Below are 23600 nucleotides of genomic sequence, written 5' to 3' on the forward strand. Positions count from 1 at the left end.
TACATCTCGTCGAGTTGCTTTGAAACCCGGCGTCTAAGGGCGTTTGGTTCTTCTTTGATTTTCTGCTTCATCAAGGAAAAGCCCAAGTGGTGCAGGTGTGTCGACATTCATTGTCTCCCCTTGTTCCTGAAAAACTTCATTTGTTACATGTTGGTAAACATTAGCAACATTATTATCAACATTTTGTAACTTATTCTCTCTGTGTTGTTTCAATTCTAAGATGTATTTACCTAATTTCTTTATATCTAGTGTATCTAATAGTTTAGGGAGGGTGGGAGAGGAACCAAGTATGTCTTGGTATTTTGCCCTTATCTCGGCATAGGTGGGGCATTTGCATGTAAAATGGTACTCATCCTCTATCTCTATGTGGCATAACCTACATATCCTTTCCTCCCTAGGGACTCCATTAGTATGTCCATTCTCAATCTCAAGTTGGTGAGATGATATTCTAAGTTGACCAATGGCAACCCTTAGTGCATGTGGTAAGAATACATCTAGATATCTTGGTTACATGATAAAACCTAACTTAGAGAAGTGCATAAAGTGTTCCTTATAGTACGAAATTTTAGATGGGAGTGGCTCTAGTGGGGTGATCCATTTATACCAAGTATAAATTTGCCATATTTCTTGGGGTATTACTTTATTACGATCCTCATGAGAGATTAAAGTGTTATCAGTCGTGTGGTCGTACTTAAGGGGGGGGAGGTTATTAATGTCTAGACCGTTGGCAAGAAGCCAACTCACCATCATGCCATACCATGAGCTAGTATAGCCGGACTCATACAGTGCTCGAGAAGCCTTAGGCTTGATGGGATATTCTATCAAGTGGTTGGCTATGTATCCTATGGATAAAGACTACAAGTTGAAAAAGTGCTTCTATTAACATAGGGGGTAGAGTGAACTCAGCCCTAATAATGTCATGTGGGACCGACGATTTGCTTCGGAGTTGGCGTGATAACATCATCACCAATGGTCTCTCTAATTGCGTCCACATGAAAGATGGTATAAAGTTCACTTAGTTGGATGGAGGAATAGAATTCATCAATAATGTAAATCATGAAATGTTGATTAGAATAGATTCCTATGTAGACAAGCTTGATTTTCATGTGGTGAAACGGAGATCCTATGAGGTAATTCCTCTTTTTTCGGAGAATTTTTGGAGCTCAACCTAGGGATTTTGGTGTTAAGCGATGCCAATCACTCAAACATTTGCCTAGTTCAAACATTTCCCATGCTTGAGCATTCACCCCGCTTCCACCGTTCACCTTGAATATTCACCCTCGTTGGTTAAGGTCCCCCATGGTCCCGCTCAAGTAGCACATGCTCGTGCATTTATGCGACAAAGTATGGCCACTTGACAATATGTTGAATGCCAACAAATACAAGTGATGTGTACGTTGTGGCTGCTTGACTTGACGATATCTAGAATCCCAATGGACACAATACTAAGCAAATGCATGGCCCATTAACTATATGTGAATACGACATGCTTCGCGTGATAGAAATTGCAAGGGACCATGGAAATAAAATGATGAAGCTTGGAATGGACCCATAAAGTCAATATAATCCAGCAACTTTATCAACCTATAATACCTTAAACCTAGCACATGCAAAGAGAAGGTAACATTATACTTTAAACCCTAAACCTATAATACTTGAAACTTTATTTCATTTAAAATGATTTGTGCATGGCCAATGCAAAGAGAAGGTAACATTATTTGGCGACTAGGATTGATAGGGAATTTGGTGACTCGGATAGGCAGATTATTTGCTAAACTTGGGACACAATAAATTATTATTCTCTTTTAATAAATAAATCCTCGTTACAAAGAGTTACAAACCAACCCTCTCTTACATACGGCCAAGATTATGTTTCCAAATAATAGAACAGTTCTCGTTACTATCTCCTCAATGACAGTTACAAACCAACTCTGTTATCGAAGGCCAAGATTATGTTTCCAAATAATTGAACACTTCTAGTTACTATCTCCTCCATGAGAGCAGTCAATATACGGATTTTATACAATACAAGTACAAAAAGAATAAAAAATATAGACAACTCTTCCTGGTCAATATAGCACAAGACTTCTAAATCCTCTTCATTGCTTAGATAACAGTTGCTTCTAAGTGTCAATGCTTCTTCTCCTTCTGCTGCCATTTTGCTTAACACTGATCGGGGGATGACGTCCATGTCCTCGTCATGTCTCACATTTCTTCAGCATCTCCCAAGACCTCTCCGCTCGCGGCAAAAGAAAGATGTGGAACAAAACCTCTGCCTCCGAACATCGGGCGCATATATGCATTATCAAATTTTCTCCAGGTGCGGTGCACAGAAGACAATGCTGCTTTCCTCCATATTGTTAGAAATTTTCCCCTTGAGTTATTGTTCTCTTCAGCTGACGTGTCTTTCCACAAGAGAGGAGCCTGTGTGTCTGAACTAAACGAGTCTTTCGGACTTGATGGTTCAGAATTGTCGATGAACGACCTGAGATGTGGGGGAAGGATCCTCTGCACTAATGGTTTGGTAAGGAATCCAAAGACCTTCAGAAGCAGCAGAGTTGAAACAAAAACAGAAAAGTTAATAGAATGATCCTGCTTTACAAATGAATAAATAATTCTATGCCTCTATAATGTGACATGAATGCTTAAACACAGAGAAGCAACAATTCAAGAGGAATTATAGAAAAAAAGACTGTTCTAATAAACCAAATCACAAACACATGCATATATGCTTAACCTGAATATATTGTTCTGAACATATGCATAACCTGAATGTATTCTTACCAGCATATGCATAACCTGAATGTATTGTTATGAGCATATGCATAACCTGACCATATACATAACCTGAATGCATTGTTATGAGCATACACATAACCTGAACGTATTGTTATGAGCATATGCTTAACCTGAAGTTCTATTTTCCTAGACCTGAAGGCCTTCAATCATGACAAATATGACCACACAATAGCAAGAAACAAACAGCATGCTGAGCATATAGAAAAAAAGACTGCTCTAATAAACCAAAATCACAAACACGTGCATATATGCTTAACCTGAATATATTGTTCTGAACATATGCATAACCTGAATGTATTCTTACTAGCATATGCATAACCTGAATGTATTGTTATGAGCATATGCATAACCTGACCATATACATAACCTGAATGCATTATTATGAGCATACACATAACCTGAACGTATTGTTATGAGCATATGCTTAACCTGAAGTTCTATTTTCCTGGACCTGAAGGCCTTCAATCATGACAAATATGACCACACAATAGCAAGAAACAAACAGCATGCTGAGCATATAGAAAAAAAGACTGTTCTAATAAACCAAAATCACAAACACATGCATATATGCTTAACCTGAATATATTGTTCTGAACATATGCATAACCTGAATGTATTCTTACTAGCATATGCATAACCTGAATGTATTGTTATGACCATATGCATAACCTGACCATATACAGAACCTGAATGCATTGTTATGAGCATACACATAACCTGAACGTATTGTTATGAGCATATGCATAACCTGAAGTTCTATTTTCCTGAACCTGAAGGTCTTCAATCATGACAAATATGACCACACAATAGCAAGAAACAAACAGCATGCTGAGCATGTGAAATATACGGTATCTAAACTTACCACTGTACTGAAAAGCACAACAATTATGGTGCTTGTGATCATTGTTGCATTGATTGAGCTTGTACCTGTGAACTGCAAGACAAAACCCATGCATGCTTAGGACAAACTACCATTTCCGACATTACATACAAGACTTGAGAACACAACCTTATTATAGGCCAAGGCAATAGAAACAGCCCCTCTCATTAGACCAGCCCACCAGATAATTACCTATATAGAAGAGTAAAAAGTGATTTTCAATTGTAATGTTCAAATGTTTTTAAAGATATATCAATGTCACAAAGAAACGCCACAATAGCCTATTGACACCCAATAATGATTACATTTTATAATGTTTCTCATCTTGAAGATATACCAAAAAAAGCAAGAAATAGAAGCAACACAGAAAAAACCAACAAATACACCACAATCGCTTATCCCACTAAAGAGAACCATAAAACGATAATCTATCTACCTGTTTTCCAGCACTAATCTTGGTACGGGGACCTTGTTGCAGTAGGTTCGACAAAGCAGATAAGGGAAATACAAACGCTGCCCTTCCAAGCAATACAACAAACATCAGTGTTGCAGAAAGTCCAGCAGAAGTGGCAGCACTACATATCATAAATGCTCAGTTCTAATCAACTCTACATATTGAAGTTCATGGTAAATTTTTGGAAAAGAAACCATCATTTTTTATTAAACAGATCTTACCTTACATCTGATCTACTCCACTTGTCTTTATCAAGAGCATCCATCCCAACATAAAGGAATATGAAGGTTTCAGCGATGAATGACAGTGTTGCGAATGTGTGCCTGTAGCCATGCCATAAACAACTTAAATATGTTCATAAAAAATCTATTACTCCTCAGAGAATGTTTTTGCACTAACCTTGTTGTTATCTTTGAGCTTTCTGTTACATTATGCCATGTGTAGTGAGACATAACAATTCCACAGAAAAAAACAGTAAGAATCCCACTGAGGGAAAGCAGCTGCAAGTACACACATGTTAGCAGGGGAACCACATACCAGACCTCTTGAAAATGAGTAAATAAGTGTGCATGTGTGTGTTTAACAAATTCACCTCAGCAATCATGTAAGAAAAGTAAGCCATCAAAATCATTATTGCTATCTCTCGATCAGTTGAATGCCTGCAAATACATGGATTGACTCAAACAAGATAAATACCCAATCCCACAATTTAAATTGTCCTACTCCTTAAACTCATCCTTGCTATAATGATGTAACTTTTTTGGGACAACCATAAACTCATCCTTCCTGGAATGGTGTAACTTTTCAAGGTACGTTGCTACTTCCACAAGTTGCTGTACTAGTTCCCAGTGCCCATACTAAATTCATGCCTGAAATTTTACGCATAATAGCCCACACTATTTTATAACTATTTAAGTCTGATCATAATCCTTTGCAACAATTTCCCAAGGAGTAGACAAATCATAAGACCAAATTTTCCATCGGTCAGGTCATGCAAAAGCCATCATAAGCCACCAGTGAACTGGAGCTTAAGATGGCTTTTCTTAGTACTGAGTTGAAGATAGAAATCTATTACCAAGATCAACATGAATTTTGATGTCAACAAATATAAGGTTTCAGAATTTATATACATTAGGTTCTGAGAGTTTTTTCAGTGATAGATACAAAACAAAAATGCCTGCGTGAGAAATGCAAATATCATATGGTGAAAAGATTACCTCCCAAAATATAATTTTTTTATTATATAGGCACTCGCAAGGCCAACCTGCATAAAAGAACAGTTCTGTTTACTTGAACACAGTACCATGATTACAGAATTTCAAGTAAAAGCACAAAACTTCCTTGCACATGTTCACTTACAAGAATTCCCATGATTGTACTCAAGATATAAAGATATATGAACTCTCCCAAGATTTGTAGGATGGTAAACACATTAATCTCTGTCAAGTCAATATTTTCAACTGCTCGAAACAGCACAATAGATGTAGCATCATTAACCACACCTTCACCAAATACAAGGCTATAAAGCAAGGGTGTCTCATCTTGACTAAGAACCTGGATTTAGAATTAGAATATTAATATGCCAATGTAGACCAATCATTTTCTCAAGGATTAGTTGATGTCAACTGGAGTTGAGCCCAATAAATTATTTACCTGTAAAGTACACACTGAATCTGTTGCAGAAAATATAACCCCAAGAGCTATCAACAAGAAAACAACAGGAAACAAAAGCCCAAATTTAGCATTCAACAAGAAATTGACTGCTTAAGACGAAAACAAAAAAAATACATTTTCTTTTCTCACCCATGTAATCTCGAACTTCCAATCCTTCAACATTGAGTAGTGGAAATATTAGCCTGCAACCTGGAAAAATAATTAATTCATATAAGGTCTTGTGGTAGAGCTGTAGCTTTATGAAATATACTTAGGTGGTAAGGATTTTTTATTTGATTCAAATATTCCTTATATCCAAAAAAATCTGTAAACAAATTTGGAACAGAGGAATAATATATACCTCCAGCAATGATCCCAAAAGAAATGAAGACTCCTATAATTCCAAAAAGCACTATGGCCGCAAAATTTTCAAAAAAACGTTTCTTCTTAACTTGGAACCTGTAATAAGAATATTTTATATGAAAACCTTTCATATCCAGATAACTTAAACTGCAGAACCCATAAAAATATCCTATAGTTTTTAAATAGATGTAACTTGCATATATATTTGAGAGACAAAGGGTCGCATACTTTTGTCAAAAAGTACATAGTGTTTATTGAGAGGAGATCAAACCAAAACACTAAAGAAAATAATGAAAGCTTAGTTCCATTAAGAGGCATCAGGAAAACTTCACGGATATTTCATAGATTTCCAGAAATTGAACTAAGCCTCATATGGGATGTAGCTTGGATAACAACCTGCCGTTCTTTAACACAGTAGAATGTATCTAGAGACATTTTCACCCAAAGATTCTCCCTCTTCTCTGAAAATGGAATATAATAAGTTTTGGAGGTTGTGCATATTCTTTACAATCCTGGCAATTTCAGCAAAAGCTTCTATATTTCTTATGAGTGTCGTAGGTTACAACACATTTCTGATACACCTTATCAGCATCTGATGTGATCATTCGTTAGAAAAGAGATATTTTGCGTGTTGTCTGATTTAAAGATATTATTTATAATAAAGACACATGTAATGACAGTTCTATGTTTTAAACTTTGGGCCTTTTAGGATTTTAATACTATAAATTTGTATATCCGATCAGAAATTCTGCACTTTGTCATGGCCGTACCCTCTACAACTAATTCTAAAGGCTAATATTAATAGTTTCATGGTAGAATAAGTGGGGAAATGGTTAACTTAGATGTTCGGACAAAACCATAAGGACCTATGATGCATGGCAATGTGTGGTCATTTGAGAGCCTAAGAAGTCAAGCTATATAAAAGGAGCTAGCTACCTCCTTCAGGATGGTATCTCATAGACGATGTCAAGAATCTATTAGTGCGGTAAAGCTCTCATTATTTGGATCCGTATTCATCTTGACTCCAAGGTATAATACGATGACCACATTTGGTTGAAGATATGTTAATGGGGTTTTGTATTTGTATCTTTTACTTCGTTCAAGGGTGTTTGGTGAGGTTCAGCACCCTTAACCATTCTTTTTCTTTCTTTCATTTATTGCAGTGAGGTTCAGCACCCTTAACCATTCTCTTTCTTTCATTTATTTCTTACAGTAGTATTGAATCATAATAATAACTTCTCTCTACCATATCTTGGATTTTCTGATCATCCAATCCATCGAAATCTTTTCACCCATCCAATGATGAACAGCTCAATACTTTGGGTTTCTATATTAAATAATTGTGACTTGTATGGGGAGCATAATAAACTTGAGTAGTAATATTTGGTGTTAGGTTCACTGGCATAAAGCTGTGTTATTCATACAACACCTAGAAGGCAGATCAAAGACTCACATGGTCAGGCCAGTAACTTTACCTTACCATAATTCAGTTTGTTCACATGCAGGATTTTGCATATGCGGTTCTCTTAGAAGAGGATATGTGAGTTCACTCTTAAATTGGTGCTCATAATTCCCATAAGTAACTGATGACTGTAGTCCATATGGGTATGATCTTCTGCAAATGTCGTTACCTCAGACACTCTTTAAATACCTTACAGTTGAAGGTTAGGAATCCCATTTCTGTAGTGGCATGCATACCCATGGAATTGTGTTTGTAAAGAGAATCCAATACCCATAGAAATGGCATGTTTTATAACCCAAACAAAAAAGAGGACAATTATGTCACTGCCTAAATACTATATATGGGTATAATTGCTCTTGCATAGAGCATAAACTTGGCATGATCTATCCACATAAGTATATTGGCAGATATGAACAATTCTGTCACATTCCACATTAGAATATTACCAGATATGACAATCCAAAACAGGGATTATATTTTACTATTGCACAAGCCAGCAAATAGTTATATGGTGCAAAAGATAACCAAATAGCTTACAAAGTTTAATACCAATACCGGTAAGAATCATTATGCATTTCATATATACCCTTATTTAAACTGGCCCATTGTCAAAAGATTGACTACTAAAGCAAAAAAAGTAAAGAAAGAGTTTACCCTGCATTGAAGATGATGGGTGGTAACAGGTATATGAAGAAAATCTCCTCATCAAACTCTAGGAGGAGAGAATTACTGCCCTGGGTACAAAGCAAAACGAGGACACCTGTACACACACCCTTTGTAACAAACAGAGATAATATTAACTGTTGAAGGTAGCAGGTAAAAGAGGATAGATTTAACTTCTAAGTTATTCTGCTGTGATGCAGAAGGTTGGTTGAGAACATTATGTAATCAGAGAAAATAATGTTTTTTTATCACAAACAGAGATCAAAGTTGGCCAATATTAGTACTTTTGGTCCTACTTTTGAAAGTAAGAACAAGATTGAGAACATTATGTAGCCAGAAAAGAAAGGGCATTCTTACAGAAAGAGATAGAAACCATTCAAGACCTATAAAACGAAATCTAGAAACAAAAAGGACTAGGTTAGCTTCAAATAATTGTCATATGCATAGTTCAAAGTCATTTAAGCAAAAAGTCATAAATACGTCATCCTTTTGTGATTTGTATTAAATGGAAGATTGAGTGCATTATGTGGCCAAATGATTGTTTCTCTTATTATGCAGAAAATTGGCATCGCATAAACAGAATAAATACATTCTTTTTCTTTCATATAATCCAGAAGATTGAGAGCATTATGGAGCCAGAACTGTAATGTTTTATTTTCCTATTACATAGAAAACTGAGATCATTATGTAACCAAGAAAAAGAAGCATATTTTTTTCAGCTTTACTGCAGAAGGTTGAGAGAATTATACATCATGAGGAGGCCAAGAGGTTTGTTTTGGTATCACCTATGTGTAATAATGGACTTGGTAGAAGAATGAAAAGAGAGGACAGTTGAGATGCAGAGAAAACAAAGAAGGAGAGGGAGATGATTACACAGGGTTTTCGAGTCCCCTAATAATCTATCGTAACTGGCAAGGGTAATACGTTTTGTTAGAATGTAATTAAAGGGAACCTAAGCTAGTCCACAATAGCCAAGAGACCTATATATCTCTTAGAAACTCTTGAGAGAGTTTTCAGATGAAAGGCTTTTACACCCAGAATTCTTGGTGCTATATACATGTACACCCATCTAACCAATAGACATTAGGCTCTTTTTAATGCCAGGATCATATCTGACATTACAATCTTTTGAATGCCTATAATCAAAGCATCTTGTGGCCTTTCCTAACAAAATATTAGCATGCAGCATAGACTTTCCTTGGTTCCTGTTTCTTTGTTCTGCACTATATTTTCTGTTGCTTCTTTCAGCATTAGAAGAGCCACTGCTCTCACCTCTGACCTTCCTTACCGTCTCTTCAATCAAGATAGAGCCTTTAGCCCCATCAAATATAAAAAATGAGACTACCATCAAAGGTTTTCATGCATGAATCCAACGACTAATTCACTATGCTAGTAAAGTGGTAATGTGCTCATCGGCAACCTTTGACTGTGGCACAAACACTAGCTTGCTCATTAAATACACTTGATTTCCACATGTGGAGTTTTCATATGCTTCTCTTAGCTTTTCTCAAAAATCATAATCACATTCCTTAAGAAATAGGATGCCATACATCCTAACCTTCCACGAACCAAAGCTTGTGCCATCAAATCTTTTGATCTCATATAGTTATTCCTAAATACGTGGAGGTAGCTAAGAAACAAGTACAATGACAAGGAATCAAACTTGTACAATCTACAATCAAAGAAGAATGGATGAGGCATGTGAGACGACTCAATGTGATTCAGTGCATCCTTGAGCCATGAAATGCCAACCCCAAGCAAATACAATTTATACCAAGCTTAGATATAGCAAGAAAAAAGCAACCTCATTCACCAAATATCACAAAGCAAAAAACAGACCACTAAATCTCAGGATATTACAATTTCTTAATGAAGTAAGAGGACATGTCTTCCTCAAAAATTAAGTGATGTGGGTATGGAACAAGCACGCAAGGAAGTTGTTTGCTCCAATGGTCATGTTGTTACAAAAGGCAATGCTATCGAATAGGGATTCACAGCCTATCAGACGGCAGCATCAAAGCTACAGATTGCAATTTGGAACTGCGATGGATCACTTTGGACACACCCATGAAGAATGGAAGGGGTCATAGCTTGAGACATTCCCCCATTACAAAGATGCACCAGGCCACAGAAGGTCTACTTTGAGTTGAGGACTTCCAATGGAGATTTGCATACATGACACATTACATCATGAGGGTTTGGCGGAATCATACTTCTCTTCTTATGAGCCTTACATCTGCACCAACAGGTAGTGGAGTAGGATATAGAAGAAAAATACATATGGATTCGGCACAAGCTCTCAGAGCAAGACCCTTATCACAAGAGATGAAGAGATGAAGAAGCAAACAATGGGAATCAAGGAACTAAGATACGCAAGGAAACTGAATCACAGTATGTTGTCCTATCTGAGAGCATTATGCAGTGTTCAATGCTGGACAGAATTTCTGACATGAGACTTCTCAATGCAAGGAAGCAAAATGTTCAATGTGATATTTATGACTTGGAAAACCTAGAGATGACGCATTTGATACCTTCCAAGAGCTCACGAGCTTGTAGGAGCTCAACTGATTCAGGACCAATCATCATGAGATATATCAAACATCTATTAGTGCTCGGATATCAACATCTCCTAGTTAGCTATAAAAAGGATTTTACCATCTGAACTCAACCACACCCTTCAATCTACTACACTCCATACCTCTACCATCAATAGTTCCAAGGAGCATACCCCGAAATCAATGGTATGGCAATGAGTGTAAAGAGATGTATCAGCAACTTCATGCAAATGTAAGTTTGGGGAGGTTACACAACAAATATTTGGCAAGCAAATGAGAACGCTCATGCATCATAAAAGGGTTTAGACCACCTTCCCATGCAAAGACTTGACCTTCACCTCAAACCAGGTGGAGAAGCCCATTTGACACCTTCAACACGTACAATCATCTGAACACACAACAGTACAAGGTGAGCACCTCATATATGCGGTAAGCACACTTGCCCCTATCCTCACACACATGTTCAATAGGAAGATGATCGAAGGCCTTCACAAATATGCCTCTCTAATTGTCAAGATACCCTCTCCAACAAGGGAACTATCTGACTCTCATGATTGCCCACGCACTGACCAAACACTCATGGAGTGGTGAGTGAAGCAGAGGTCAACAGATATGCCAAGGTCGAAGAAGTACAAGCCCAAGGCCAAATAGGATTTAGGATATTCTCCTCTAGGACTGATCAAATCCTTACATTAGGTTGTTTCATGGACCAAGCAAAGGCAAAAAACTAGATTGTATGTATGCTTTTCAGATTTTCCACAACGGCTTTGATATTGCACAAACATAGTGCCTCATACAAAGATGCACTCTAACATTATGTGCAGGGCACATGCACTTTTTGAGCAAGTGTTGGAATGAGATAGATGTCCACAAAGGACATAGGCAGTCATCACAACCAAGATAGATGTCCACTCTACGCTCTTCAAACCCTATATCACTAAGGTAGAGAATAACACTGCGCATGGAGGCAGCAAGGGAATCAGTATCTTAAGTACACTTGTTCATATTTTTCTTTACACTGATGATATAATCTTGGTCTCTGAATCTCATGCAAGTCTACAATTTCATCCCAATGCTCCAGATGGTTTTTTCAGCAATTCACTTACAAGCTATCCGCCCCCCATCAGGACAGCAAGTTGAAGTGCGGGATTCCTGTGCCTATCTAGGAGCTGGGTACTTTTTTATAACCAAAGTTCACTCGAGGCTATGCAGCTCTGGTTATTCTAAAACGACAATGCCACTAAACACACTTCTAGGAGCCTCATACCAAAGAACGGTTATTTGAAACCATGTCTGCCAGCCCACTGTATGGTGCAGCAACATAGGCCTCGAGCCTCTCTATCTGCAAGTGGACACACTAGAGCACCTATTAGTCATGATACACAGCAAAAGCCTCTACCCACACGAGATCATCCAAGCTAAATTGGGTACAGCCCCATGATGGGGCAAGCATTATTCCAGATAGTGAATCTCATCAACCAGATCTGAATCATGCCACCTCGAAGGATTAAGAATTACATACATACATCATTCAAAGCATCATGAAAATGCCAACAGCATACAGAAAAAGATCCCCACTCTTCTCTCTCCTCTCTCTCCCCCCTCTGTGTGTGTGTGTGTGTGTGTCTGGAGGATATGAAGATATGCAATGAGAACCTACCTGCAGACAAATCACTTACTTATCACATGCATAAGGTAATTCGCGAGAAATATGATCATTTGTTAGACCAGCATGATAACGTGAGTGTCATACTCAACTTTCCACCAACAAGGGTGAGCGCATATGTGCGTGCATTATTTTCACATCCGGAGTTTTTACAGCATGTTAGTAACCCGCCTTCTTAGGAAGGAGCCACATACAAACATACAATATGATATGTTGATTTGGCTTCATCATGAACGATAAAGTATCTATTCTATTTGGTAAAGAGAATGTACCAGGATTAAGGCTGAGATGGATTCATTCATCCATTTATTCTCTTCAAGGAGGTGACCGATGATCATACAGATACACAGAAGAACCACCATGAGGGTGATGGAGATAACCAGGCTTTGATCGGCATCACTCTTTAGAGAAAACCCAGACTCGGGGAATCTCATCTTACTGCTTCCCAGCAGAGATGCAAGGTTAGACACCATTCCTGAGATAGAAAAATGAAAGAGAAAGAAATATATGGGGATGAAGATTCTTGGCTCGATTTTATGTTCAACAATCTTCTTTTGTCATCAAACTTATTATTCTGCTTCAAAAGTAGTAGTAGTGGTAGTAGTATTATTATACTTTCTCTCTTTCTCTTTCGTTTCTTCAAATTTATTCTTCTTCTTTCTTCAGAATCCTTCTTCCTTCATCATGAAACTTCGAAGATCAGATGATGGCTAAGGGAAGCTTTTTCTCCTTCAAAATGGGGATGCTTTAACGAAGCCTTGGAAAGCGAGATGGATAGCTTGAAGCTTTCTTATATGCTTCGGCTCATTCTGCTGCTGCACTACTGCCGTGCTGCTTATTACAAGGAAGGAAGGAAGCTATGTCGGCTCCGTCTGTGTGGCTGCGTCGATCGGATCTGTCAGAAACAGAGAGAGAAGAAGAAGAAGAAGAAGAAGAAGAAGAAGAGGCAAAGGAAGGATTCAACAACTCCACTCAAGAGACGTGCAGAGATTATATTTAAAACAGAGAATAATAAATAAATAAATAAGAACGAAAGCAGCAGAAAAATATGAAAGAAAAGACGGAAGGAAGGAAGGAAGGAAGGAAGAAGAGAAGAGACAGATATGTATATTCTCAGGAGGTTTTTCCTCTTCACTATGTACATTACTGACTCATCATCATCAGACGAATCAAACGAATGCAATGAAAATGAAAATGAATGAATCAGCAGCAGCAATAATAATCAAGATTCTAACATCATCATCATCTCATACTCACCTCCCATCATGCCATGGATGGCATGACATGTTTGCCCCCCCCATGACATGGCCCTTTGAGGGCATGCCATGTCATGACTCATGGCATGGCATAGCCCCGCCCCATGAGGGCATGTCATGCATGGCATGAGGGCATCTTCTCTCTTTCTCCCTCTCTCTCTCTCTCTCTTAGTTGTTCTTATTATTATTATTATTATTATTATTATTATTATTAGCTAATTTAGCTCATTCGTTGATATTAATTATGTATTTCGAGTTTATGTTACCTTCTTCTGTCTTGTTTTTGCTTGTACTCATTTCATTTTGGATTTCTTCCTCGTTTATGTTTTACCTTCTTCTGTCTTTTTTTTGCTTGTACTCATTTCATTTTGGATTTCTTTCTCTTCTTCTTCGTCTTTTTCTTTTGTTTTTTTGCTTTTCACCATTTCCGACAATTTATTTATTTACTTAATTCATTTATTTATGCATTAACGGTTGCTCAGAGTTAAGTGACAAGTAATCTAACCAAATTCCCCCAGCCTTTCTATCTCTTTTAAGTGTAGATGCACATACACACACACACATATATATACATATATGGTATATATATATATATATATAATTATCCTTTATAAGATCCGTGGGAGGCTAATTGAGATCTATGAGACAGGGCGTCAAAGCCCATGGCCAGGATCGAACTTGGACCTCTCAAATCTTCTGGCTTTGATGCTACAATGTGCATAAACCACCAAGCCAATAGCCCAAGAGACAAATGCTCTTGTCGGAGCATCATTATCCCATGGCTGATCTCACTCCCCTCTCTTTACTTTCATAAAGATTCTTCCAAGCATTTCACTACACACACATCACTGTCGTTTGAATGCTCGCTCTTTTTTGACCGAATGTGGGATGCGGATCATTCCCTTTTTCTTTACCTTTACACCAAAGTAGTGTAATATATGTAAACAGTGAGAGATATTGTAACAAAAAAGAACCCATCTTGTCCCTACTCCTACAATAATAGTGACAGGATTATTTGACAACGTAATCAACACTTCTAAGATACTTGAAATAAAGGCAACTCCTTGGAGATAAGGCGTCAATAGGGCTTTCCAAACGCTTCCGACTTGGGTCCAATCCATCCCTCAACACATTCCTCTCGCCATGGTAGTGCCCTTGCTCTCAATCTCCCCCCCCCATAGTAGGCAAAAATGTTTTACTTTCATACCCATGGATAATATTTGACCCCCGAGGACGATAATACAACCCCCCCCCCCCCACCCCCCCTCATGCACAATTACATTATGAAAAGAGTATAGTTTCACATACCAATTAACCAAATAAAATATTCCCATTTGTTCCATTAAAAAACATAGTTCACTTTACCTTATTTATAGAAATGTCATTAAACCCCTAGAATGCTTTACATCTCGACCATTTGCTTCCAAGATGAAAAAAAGATCAAGAAAGTACATATATAATTGCAAATGTCTTTTCTTTTTTTCTTTTTTTCTTTTTTTAAAGTCAAGATTCACCGTGGTATTAATGAAAAGATGCCCAAAGGCTACAAAGTATCCATACAATCTATTACAACCCTCCTACCCACATGAATCAACATGTGTAGTAGTGGAAACCCTCATGCAAGGTCTTTTCAAGACAGGGGGCGGAAAAAGCCATCTTGGTGGAGCGTATCTCCATTTTATTCTATCCCCAAAATAGGTGAAGACCTCTGCCTTTTTCCAAATTTCGCGAAATTGTTGTTGCTTGCGAAACACAACATTAGGCTCACCATGTATTGCTTCATATTGACCTCTTAAAGTATGCAGGAGCATCAACCATATCTCCTTGACTAACTCAACCGCATTTGGTTTGACATTCTGAAATACACACTTACATCTTGTCTTCCATAATATCCAAACTACTAAAGAAGATATAGTAGACCAAACCTTGTCTTCTTCCAAACAATGGATTGGTGTAGTATAAGAGGCCTCCAACACTTGTCTTCCATCAGAGAGGAGAAGAAAATTAACACAGTCCCTTTCATAATTATGTATTTCTTCAGCCAACCTTCCCCATCTCACAAAACCCCATGTGTACACCTGTTTACCATAAATAGGATACAAAATTCTCAACACTCTTTTCCATACCGCTCTAGCTATAGGACATACCCATAAAACATGGTGCACCGTTTCATTGGGCAAACCACAATTGTCACATTTTAAATCATGGCAATGCCCCTTCATCCATGACTTCACAGGGGTGCCATAATGTACCAACAACCATCTAAACAAGACAACTTTTCTAGGAATTTCCATGGCCCATAGCCATTTCCAATAAGCATTTAACCAAGAGTGTCGTACATTACCCAAGTTCCAAAATTTACATGTTGTTGGCGTAATAGCCACACGCCTCTTTAGCAATTCTCTACCCATTTTTATCGAGTACTAAAAAAATGGGATTTGCTTGCCTAGTATTCCTTGTGGTAATATGCTTTGCCATTTCCATTCATTGGGATCCCACAAAAGTTTGTCAATAGGCTTATTCTCGTAGACCCACAATTCAGATAAATTGTTTATATCATTTGGGTGTGGATTCAACATCCATTTTTTTATCGTTTTTCCACAAGATACGAACAGGCAACATACTCCCTTGAGATACAACTTCGTCTTCCATAACGATAAAATGAAGCCGTCCAGACCACAAAACATCGAAATATAGACAGTCATGAGAGTTTTTATAAGCTCTGACCCCCAACAAGACATGTAAAGATGAAAACATACCATACCAAAATAGACCACTTTGAGAAGGTTGAAAAGAATGCATCGTAAACACTCTATAAAAAATATAGCCAATTCCTTACCGATCTAGCTTCTCCTCTATCAAAATCAGCCCATTTCAACCTAGTTCTTTTCCCTAACATTCCCCCCTCCTCAGATAGAAATAATGGGTTCATTATGAGGGGTTGTCGCAACCATTCCTCCATACATGATGGTAGAGATTGGACCAAGTTATGTTTCAAATCCCACCATGCCTTCATGATACCATTATGAGGGGTTGTCGATGCAAGGAAATTTGACGTTAGATGAAGTTGTTGAATCCCACACTACATGTCTCTCTTACGACACCATTATCTAGGAAATAAATATGATATACCCTAATTTTGATCCTAGGTATTTTATTGAATTACAAAAAGGGAATGCTCATTTAGCAACACAATCTAGCTGGATACTAAAACATATACGCAATCTAGTTGGATACTAAAACTTATATGTTTCGTAAGGTTTAATGTGCAACAAAGATTGGTCTTACAAAAGAACCAAGAAAAAAGATAATGGCTTGTCATGATGAGATTTCGATACATCACATCGGATTTTGGTCTCCAAATGGAAAATAGAATTCATGTACACTAGCCTCGATGGACGTAGCAAGTTTGACTCCCATCATTTTTATATTGGTTTCTCTCACATAACTTTTCACTCAAAGCTTGGATTCGTGTTTTGAAAATTCCTTCATGATCCTCATAGAGATCCCTTACTTTGACATTTGGTACAAAGCTCTAGACATGTTCTATGGGTGAAATCTTTGTGTCGGGGCAATGTGTTACTCAATGCAGTAACCTACAATTCATTATTCTTTGGTTTTATCCTAAATTCATGTAAAGACTCGACCCCATTACATGGATTAGTTTAATTGCAAATAAATTAGAAGATAGAATTATAAGATTTAGTGCAGCTTCGAGATGAGATCCTTGAGTTCCAATCTAGTGAACCAACGTGATAACTTCATCGCCTTTTGTCGTTGATGGCCTTGAACACTCTCCACATTCGCGATCTCAAGTTCATGTAAAAAATTCAACTATGCTTTTGAGAGATCCTCGAGTTTCAGTCCAAGGTACATGCGAGACCACTTCATTGCCTTTTGTCATCAATGGCCTTGAACATCTTCTAAATTCGTGATCTTGTACAAAAATCGGGTTCCCCGCAATGAGCTCTCCTCTCCCTTTTATAGGCATGTGGAGCTCTTCATGAAAATAAAAATAGTTACTCACTTTTTAGCATGCACCGATATTCCCTAATTTTGATCCTAGGTATTTTGTAATATTACGGAAAGGGAATGCTCGTTTAGGAATGATATCTAACTAGATACTAAAGCCTTTATGTTTCGTAAGGTTTAATGCCCAAAAAAGATTCGTTTTATGGAAGAACCAAGAAAAAAGATAATGGTTTCAGTCATGATGAGATTTTGATACATGACATCGGATTTGGTCTCCAAATGGAAAATAGATTTCATACTTGAATGTTCCGTTAGACTCAGATGTCATCCTATTGATTGTATGCTAGCTAGCTAGCCTTGTTCAACGTAGCAAGCTCGATTGCCGTCATTTGAATCTCAGATTCTCTCACGTAACTTTTTCACTTAGAGCTTGGATTCGTGGTTTGAAAACACCTTCGTGATCCTCACCAAGACCCCTTTACGCTAGCATTTGGTACGAAGCGAACCAATGTGAACCAATGTGACAATTTCATCGCCTTTTGTTGCTGGTGGCCTTGAACACCCTTTGCATTCGCAATCCCCAGTTCATGTAAAAAATTCAACAATGCTTTCGAGAGGAGATCTTCAAGTTTCAGGCCAAGGGACATGCAAGATAGCTTCATTGTCTTTGGCCATCCGTGGCCTTGAACACCCTTTGAATTCACGATCTCGCACTCATGTTGAAATTTGAGAGCACTTTTGCCTCATACAAAAATCGGGTCCCCCACATTGAGCTCTCCTCTCCCTTTTATAGGCATGGGAAACAAAAATAATCACTCACTTTTTAACGTGCACTTTCACCTATCTTCGTCAATCACCTAACACGAGTGAGCAAAATGTTGATCTCCATGTCCATCCATCCGCATCTTGATGACATCTACTTGATCACTTGTAGTCCACACAAAACTCAAACCCTTGACCGTTTATTAACAATGTAAGCTTTTAACAATTGATTTATGTCTTTTTTATTATTTTTGACTTCATCTCATTTCATGTCCTTATTGTTATATTGTTTCTCTATCCTTCAATCTTTTATATGTATTAATTTTGACGTATTTCCTCATGTAAGCTTTTCACATCATGACAACGATCCTCATTAAAGTAGATGCATGAATGGGAGTCTCAATGGGGAAATCTGAGGGACAGATGAATGTGGGAGTTGTTAGCATAAAAGGTCGATTCCTTCCACTTTGTATCCATACAAGTGTGAACACGTCCAACAGTTACGACTTGAGTATATTAGCTCTAACCTAACATTGTAACGATGATTGATCTTGAGTCTTGTAGAGAGAGAGAGAGTTACAAAATAACAGGGAGCTTCCATTGAAGCTCGAACTACGTCTATCTTCTTCTTCTTCATATTACACATATCTGGGTCGTTTGCTGTGCATAAATTCGCACATACGAACCTCCTTCCAACAAGTGGTATCAGAGTGACTTGTTGTTCAACGGCGACGAAAAGACAGAGCGAAGAGGGAACCCTGCGGCTGGAAGAAAAGGCCAGGTTAGTAAATCACTTCAAAGAACATGGCGTCAACATCTAGAACAAGAGTTGAAATCCGAAAGTTCGACGGCAAAAACTTTGCCCTGTGGAAGGAGATGATGCAAGACTTGCTGATCATTCGAAGATAGGTCGAAGCCATTCGACATAGCAAAAAACTTGCTTCAATGTCAGCCAAATAGTGGAGATCAATAGACAAAATTGCTCGCTCCACCATTCGGATGCACCTACCCGAAAACGTATATTTCATTATGGCAAAGGAGATGACAACATTCTCTTTGTGGGAGAAGTTACATGCTATGTATGAGAAGAAGTCCTCATCTTCAAAACCGATACTAATCCAACAACTATTCGACATGAAGATGAGAGAGACTGATCCAACAACCTCCCACATCAACACTGTCATCCGGGTGTTGTTTGAACTTTCCTCCCAAGGGATCAATGTCGAAGAAGAAGTGAAAGCCCTTGCCCTCATATCGTGCTTGTCGGCGAGTTGGGAGGAATTATGCACGACTTTCACCAATAGCAGCCCTAGGCTGAACCTGGATGAAACTATCAGCCAAATCCTCATAGAGGATATTCGGCGAAAATCAATGGGACTCATCATCGATGAATCAGCAAAAGCCCATCACTCGACCGAGTCGATCGACTGATCCAATCTATCGAGAGAACAAGCCGAACATCCGGTCGAAACACTGGTCAATCGAGAAAGAGGGGAGATTGATCAAGAAATACCCGATCCGGTGATTTCTGCACTCATTGTAGGAAAGCTGGTCATAATATTTCCGACTACTAGCCAATCAAGAGAAAAGAGAGCGACCAACAATCCGAGTGGAACTGAGGATGATCCGACTCAAATCGCTCTCCAGTCGACAACCAAATCAATGTTGCCGACTCCCTATCAAGAGAAATCCTCTCTCTAGAGGACTCGGTGATTGGAGAAGTCCTCTACAGTTCGCGAGACGCACACATGTGGTTATTGGACTCCGATGCCACATTTCACATAACCCCACAAATCAAATGGTTTTTGAACTATTTGGCCAACGCTAGCGGCACCATCTAATTCGACAACGGGCAGGAGTGCATAATTGCAAAGCTCGAAGAGGTCCTCATTCGATTGCCGAATGACAACATGATCACCCTATACCAAGTTCGGCATGTACCTGATCTAAAAAGGAGTCTGGTCTCCATCGACATTTTAGCCGAAGACGGGTACCGAATGACTCTCAATGAGTTGACATGGATGATCAACCAAGGAAAATTGAAGATTGGAAGTTGACACAAGTACAACAACTTGTATCTAATTATGGCGATCAATCCAGAAGGGGCTGTGAAGGTAGCTGAATTGACTGACCCGAAGTTATGGCATGGCCGACTTGGCCATATGTCTCTGTCGTAAAGATTGTGGTTGTGTGTCGCAATCTCTGAGGTTCTGTGACTTAGGGATGGGTTTAGGGTTGACGGGGTGTAATCGCAGATTGTGCGATGACAAGAAGCCAAGAAGCCAAGAAGCCAAGATGGAATCGACGTTGTTGCGAAAAGAATTTTATTTGTAAAACACCACTTACAATATTTATTTGCCAAAAGTTACTTGGCAAGACTCAAACTCAACTCCTCTCCTTTCTTAAATTAAGGCTTATTAAATCAACCACTTCAACACTTTTCTTTTTGTAGTGGTTTAACTTTCTTTTCTTTATATTTACTATTTCTATGTTACAAAACTTTTTTACCAAAAGAAAGTTGCTTTGGGAAGACTTGAACTTAAAATCTTTATTTACAAAAAGGCATTTGGGATTATACCACTTCAACTTCTTTCTTTTTTTATTTTCATTTTCTTTCCTTTAATTTTTGTCATGTATTCAGCATGCCACTAGCTTCATGAGCGACCTCTGCATCCTTCCCGCTCACGAGCTTCTTCCTTGCCTTCTCTTCTTCCTTCCTTCTCTTCCCTTTTGCTTCTCCTCTTTAGCCACTATGGGAGTGGCTTTTATAGGGGGGTCAACTGCCCAGCCACCCTCTTGAGGCGGTTATTTTTTTATTTATTTACAAATTCTATTTTATACTTTTACATTCAAGAAATTACAAAATCATCTTCATTTAATTTTGAACTCCCCGTTTTGATATAATTACAGTTTTGTCCCGAGTGATCTTGAAGGTAACATTGATCCTTCCGGAGGCTATATCTTGGGCTTCTGAACTCCGATTCACGAACCGAAAATTCCTACATGCTCCTTGTCATAAGGTCCAGATGAAAATGTCTTTCTATAGATTTTTGACATTGTGAAGCCTCAACTTCACGACCTCGCAAGCCGGACTGGACCGACTAATGGCAGTTGGCTACATTCCGAAACTCTTGGTGAAGACAAACTTCTATGAGCATTGTCATTACGGGAAACAGACCCGAAGTCCGCACTCTCTTTACTATGAGACGGTACAACAACCTCTAGAACTGATCCATACAGACATATGTGGGTCGATGCCCGAAAGATCACTAAGTGGCTCTTGGTACTTCATCACTTTTGTCAATGATTGTACACAGAAGATCTAGGCTTATTCGATTAAGTCCAAAGACGAGGCACTCGAGATCTTCGCTCGATGGCTAGTCGAAGTGGAGAACCGATCAAGATATTGACTGAAGACGCTTCGATTTGACAACGGAGGTGAGTATACCTCTCGAGCCTTCAAATAGTACCTATCCGACACCAAAAGACCGTTCCATACACACCCATGCAAAATGGAGTAGTTGAACGAATCGACTAAACAATCCAGGAGAGGGTGATAGCAATACTCCAACAAGCCGGACTAAAGCTGGAGTTCTGGGCCGAAGCATTGCCGACGACAATTTACCTGATAACTCTGTCACCGTCGAAAGCAATAAGGCTTGAAGTGCCACCGACACTATGGTCAAGCAAACAACCGACCTACCATAGGCTCCGCATATTCGGATGTGAAGCCTATGCATTCATCCCCAGGGAGAAAAGAACCAAGTTGGTGCCCCATGCAACAAAATGCATATTTCTTTGTTATGGAAACAATGGGGAATTCAACTATCGACTATGGGACCCAGAGAACTAGAAACTGATCCGGAGTAGTGATGTAGTCTTCAATGAAGACTTGATTCTCTCTGAGCGGAACCAACAGAAAATAGTCGGCAAAAAGGTCTCTTTCGAAGTTAACAGAGACATTGTAGAAAGATCATCCCACCCTAGTCGAAATCGACCGAGCCGACACCACAGTTGCCGATTCCGAATCGGCACGAGGTACACTGGTTGAAATGGATTCGACTACGAGATTGACAAGAGATGACAACGACAAAGTCAAAATGACCAAGGGAAAGGCTACCCTGCTAATCAATCCCGAAACCTCATGCACATCTAGTGTGCATGAACACTTTTTTTAGAGGATAAAAAGCATGATGCTTGCCATGTTATAAGCTATACTAAGCCTCTCCCATCACTATATAAGGAGGGAAGCAAAATGTAATTGGGGGGTGTGGAAATTTTGGGTTATTTCTTGGGAAAACTATTATGGTTTCTGAAAAGAATAGCGTGCGGAAGCCTGTAGATACAATCGGTTACAACTGGATAGCAACAAAACACAGACGAAGGTTTAATAGAAAGCTTAGAAAGTACACAGAGAACGCGGGAGAGACAGAGAGAGAAAAACACATAAAAACTCAATTTCAAAATGATACTCTATACATCCTAATGTGCTTAGAGAGTACTTTTATACAAGTCCCTAAAAGAACTGACAGAAGTACTGATGTACTTCAATGCTCATAATTGAGCGATTGACACTAACTCCTAAAAATATGCCTTTCTACTAGGCTAGGATCGTAGGCTTGTAATGGCATGTCGGTTCTCATGGATCCGGCTCGTGGATTGGGCTCTTCAATCCGATCTGGGCATCGACTTGTTCAGCTGATTCGGCCCATGTTGAGCTTGCTTCTCAACACTCCCCCTCAAGCTCAACTTGACGTTCCTTCTGCTCTGCCAGTTCCTTGCCTCGGCTTCTCCTAGTGTCTTCACGCCTTGCTTGCGCTCCTCGTCGGGTCTAGTCCTGTGTTCCACGAACCCTCTAGTCCACCACTTCTCGACCGATCTGACTCTGTGCATCTCGACCCCTATGGTCGGCTTGTTTGCTCATCTCCCTCGTTATCGCAGTATTGGCGCCCCTCGACCCATAGGTTTGGTGTCGACTTTGACTGCCTTCTCTTCCGCTTGGCCTTCAAGTGATGTGGTTCCTCCGAATCGAATTGTTCAACCGAATCGGCTGCCTCCGATTCGTTCCCGCTCTTGTCCGAATTGGCTGTCTCCAATTCTTCTTCAATCTTCAGG

At 38.9% G+C, this 23600-nt stretch overlaps 1 protein-coding gene and 1 long non-coding RNA gene across 3 annotated transcripts; both read right to left on the bottom strand.

Moving 5' to 3' along the window:
* Nucleotides 1–1764: 1764 nt before the first annotated feature.
* LOC147853922 (sodium/hydrogen exchanger 1-like) lies at nt 1765–13285 on the bottom strand. The gene is made up of 14 exons (XM_087331874.1): nt 12768–13285; nt 8266–8384; nt 6148–6245; nt 5937–5996; nt 5787–5833; nt 5493–5687; nt 5351–5397; nt 4726–4792; nt 4533–4633; nt 4355–4456; nt 4116–4254; nt 3809–3871; nt 3662–3733; nt 1765–2541 (listed from the first exon to the last, which is right to left on the bottom strand). Exons 1-14 carry the CDS (start codon nt 12966–12968, stop codon nt 2206–2208), a joined length of 1647 nt encoding a protein of 548 aa, XP_087188000.1. The 5' UTR covers nt 12969–13285; the 3' UTR covers nt 1765–2205.
* On the bottom strand, nt 2548–3650 carry LOC147853923 (uncharacterized). Of its 2 annotated transcripts, XR_015531151.1 has the most exons (4): nt 3517–3650; nt 3198–3468; nt 2879–3149; nt 2548–2830 (listed from the first exon to the last, which is right to left on the bottom strand). It is a non-coding gene; the product is annotated as an uncharacterized LOC147853923 (long non-coding RNA). The 2 variants fall into 2 exon arrangements; XR_015531150.1 differs by having other exon boundaries at nt 2879–3468.
* Nucleotides 13286–23600: the final 10315 nt, after the last annotated feature.

Source organism: Azolla caroliniana, unplaced genomic scaffold (genome assembly GCF_043228905.1).
Source record: "Azolla caroliniana isolate FFs.n. ecotype wild unplaced genomic scaffold, voAzoCaro1.0.p SCAF_16, whole genome shotgun sequence".
Classification (NCBI taxonomy): domain Eukaryota; kingdom Viridiplantae; phylum Streptophyta; class Polypodiopsida; order Salviniales; family Salviniaceae; genus Azolla; species Azolla caroliniana.

Coding starts and splice junctions, on each gene's coding strand:
- LOC147853922 (XM_087331874.1), bottom strand. CDS start 12,968: ATGGTGTCTAACCTTGCATCTCTGCTGGGAAGCAGTAAGATGAGATTC. Junction 5,997..6,147: donor TTTTGGGATCATTGCTGGAG/GTATATATTATT, acceptor TTATTTTTCCAG/GTTGCAGGCTAATATTTCCA. Junction 5,398..5,492: donor GTACAATCATGGGAATTCTT/GTAAGTGAACAT, acceptor TCTTTTATGCAG/GTTGGCCTTGCGAGTGCCTA.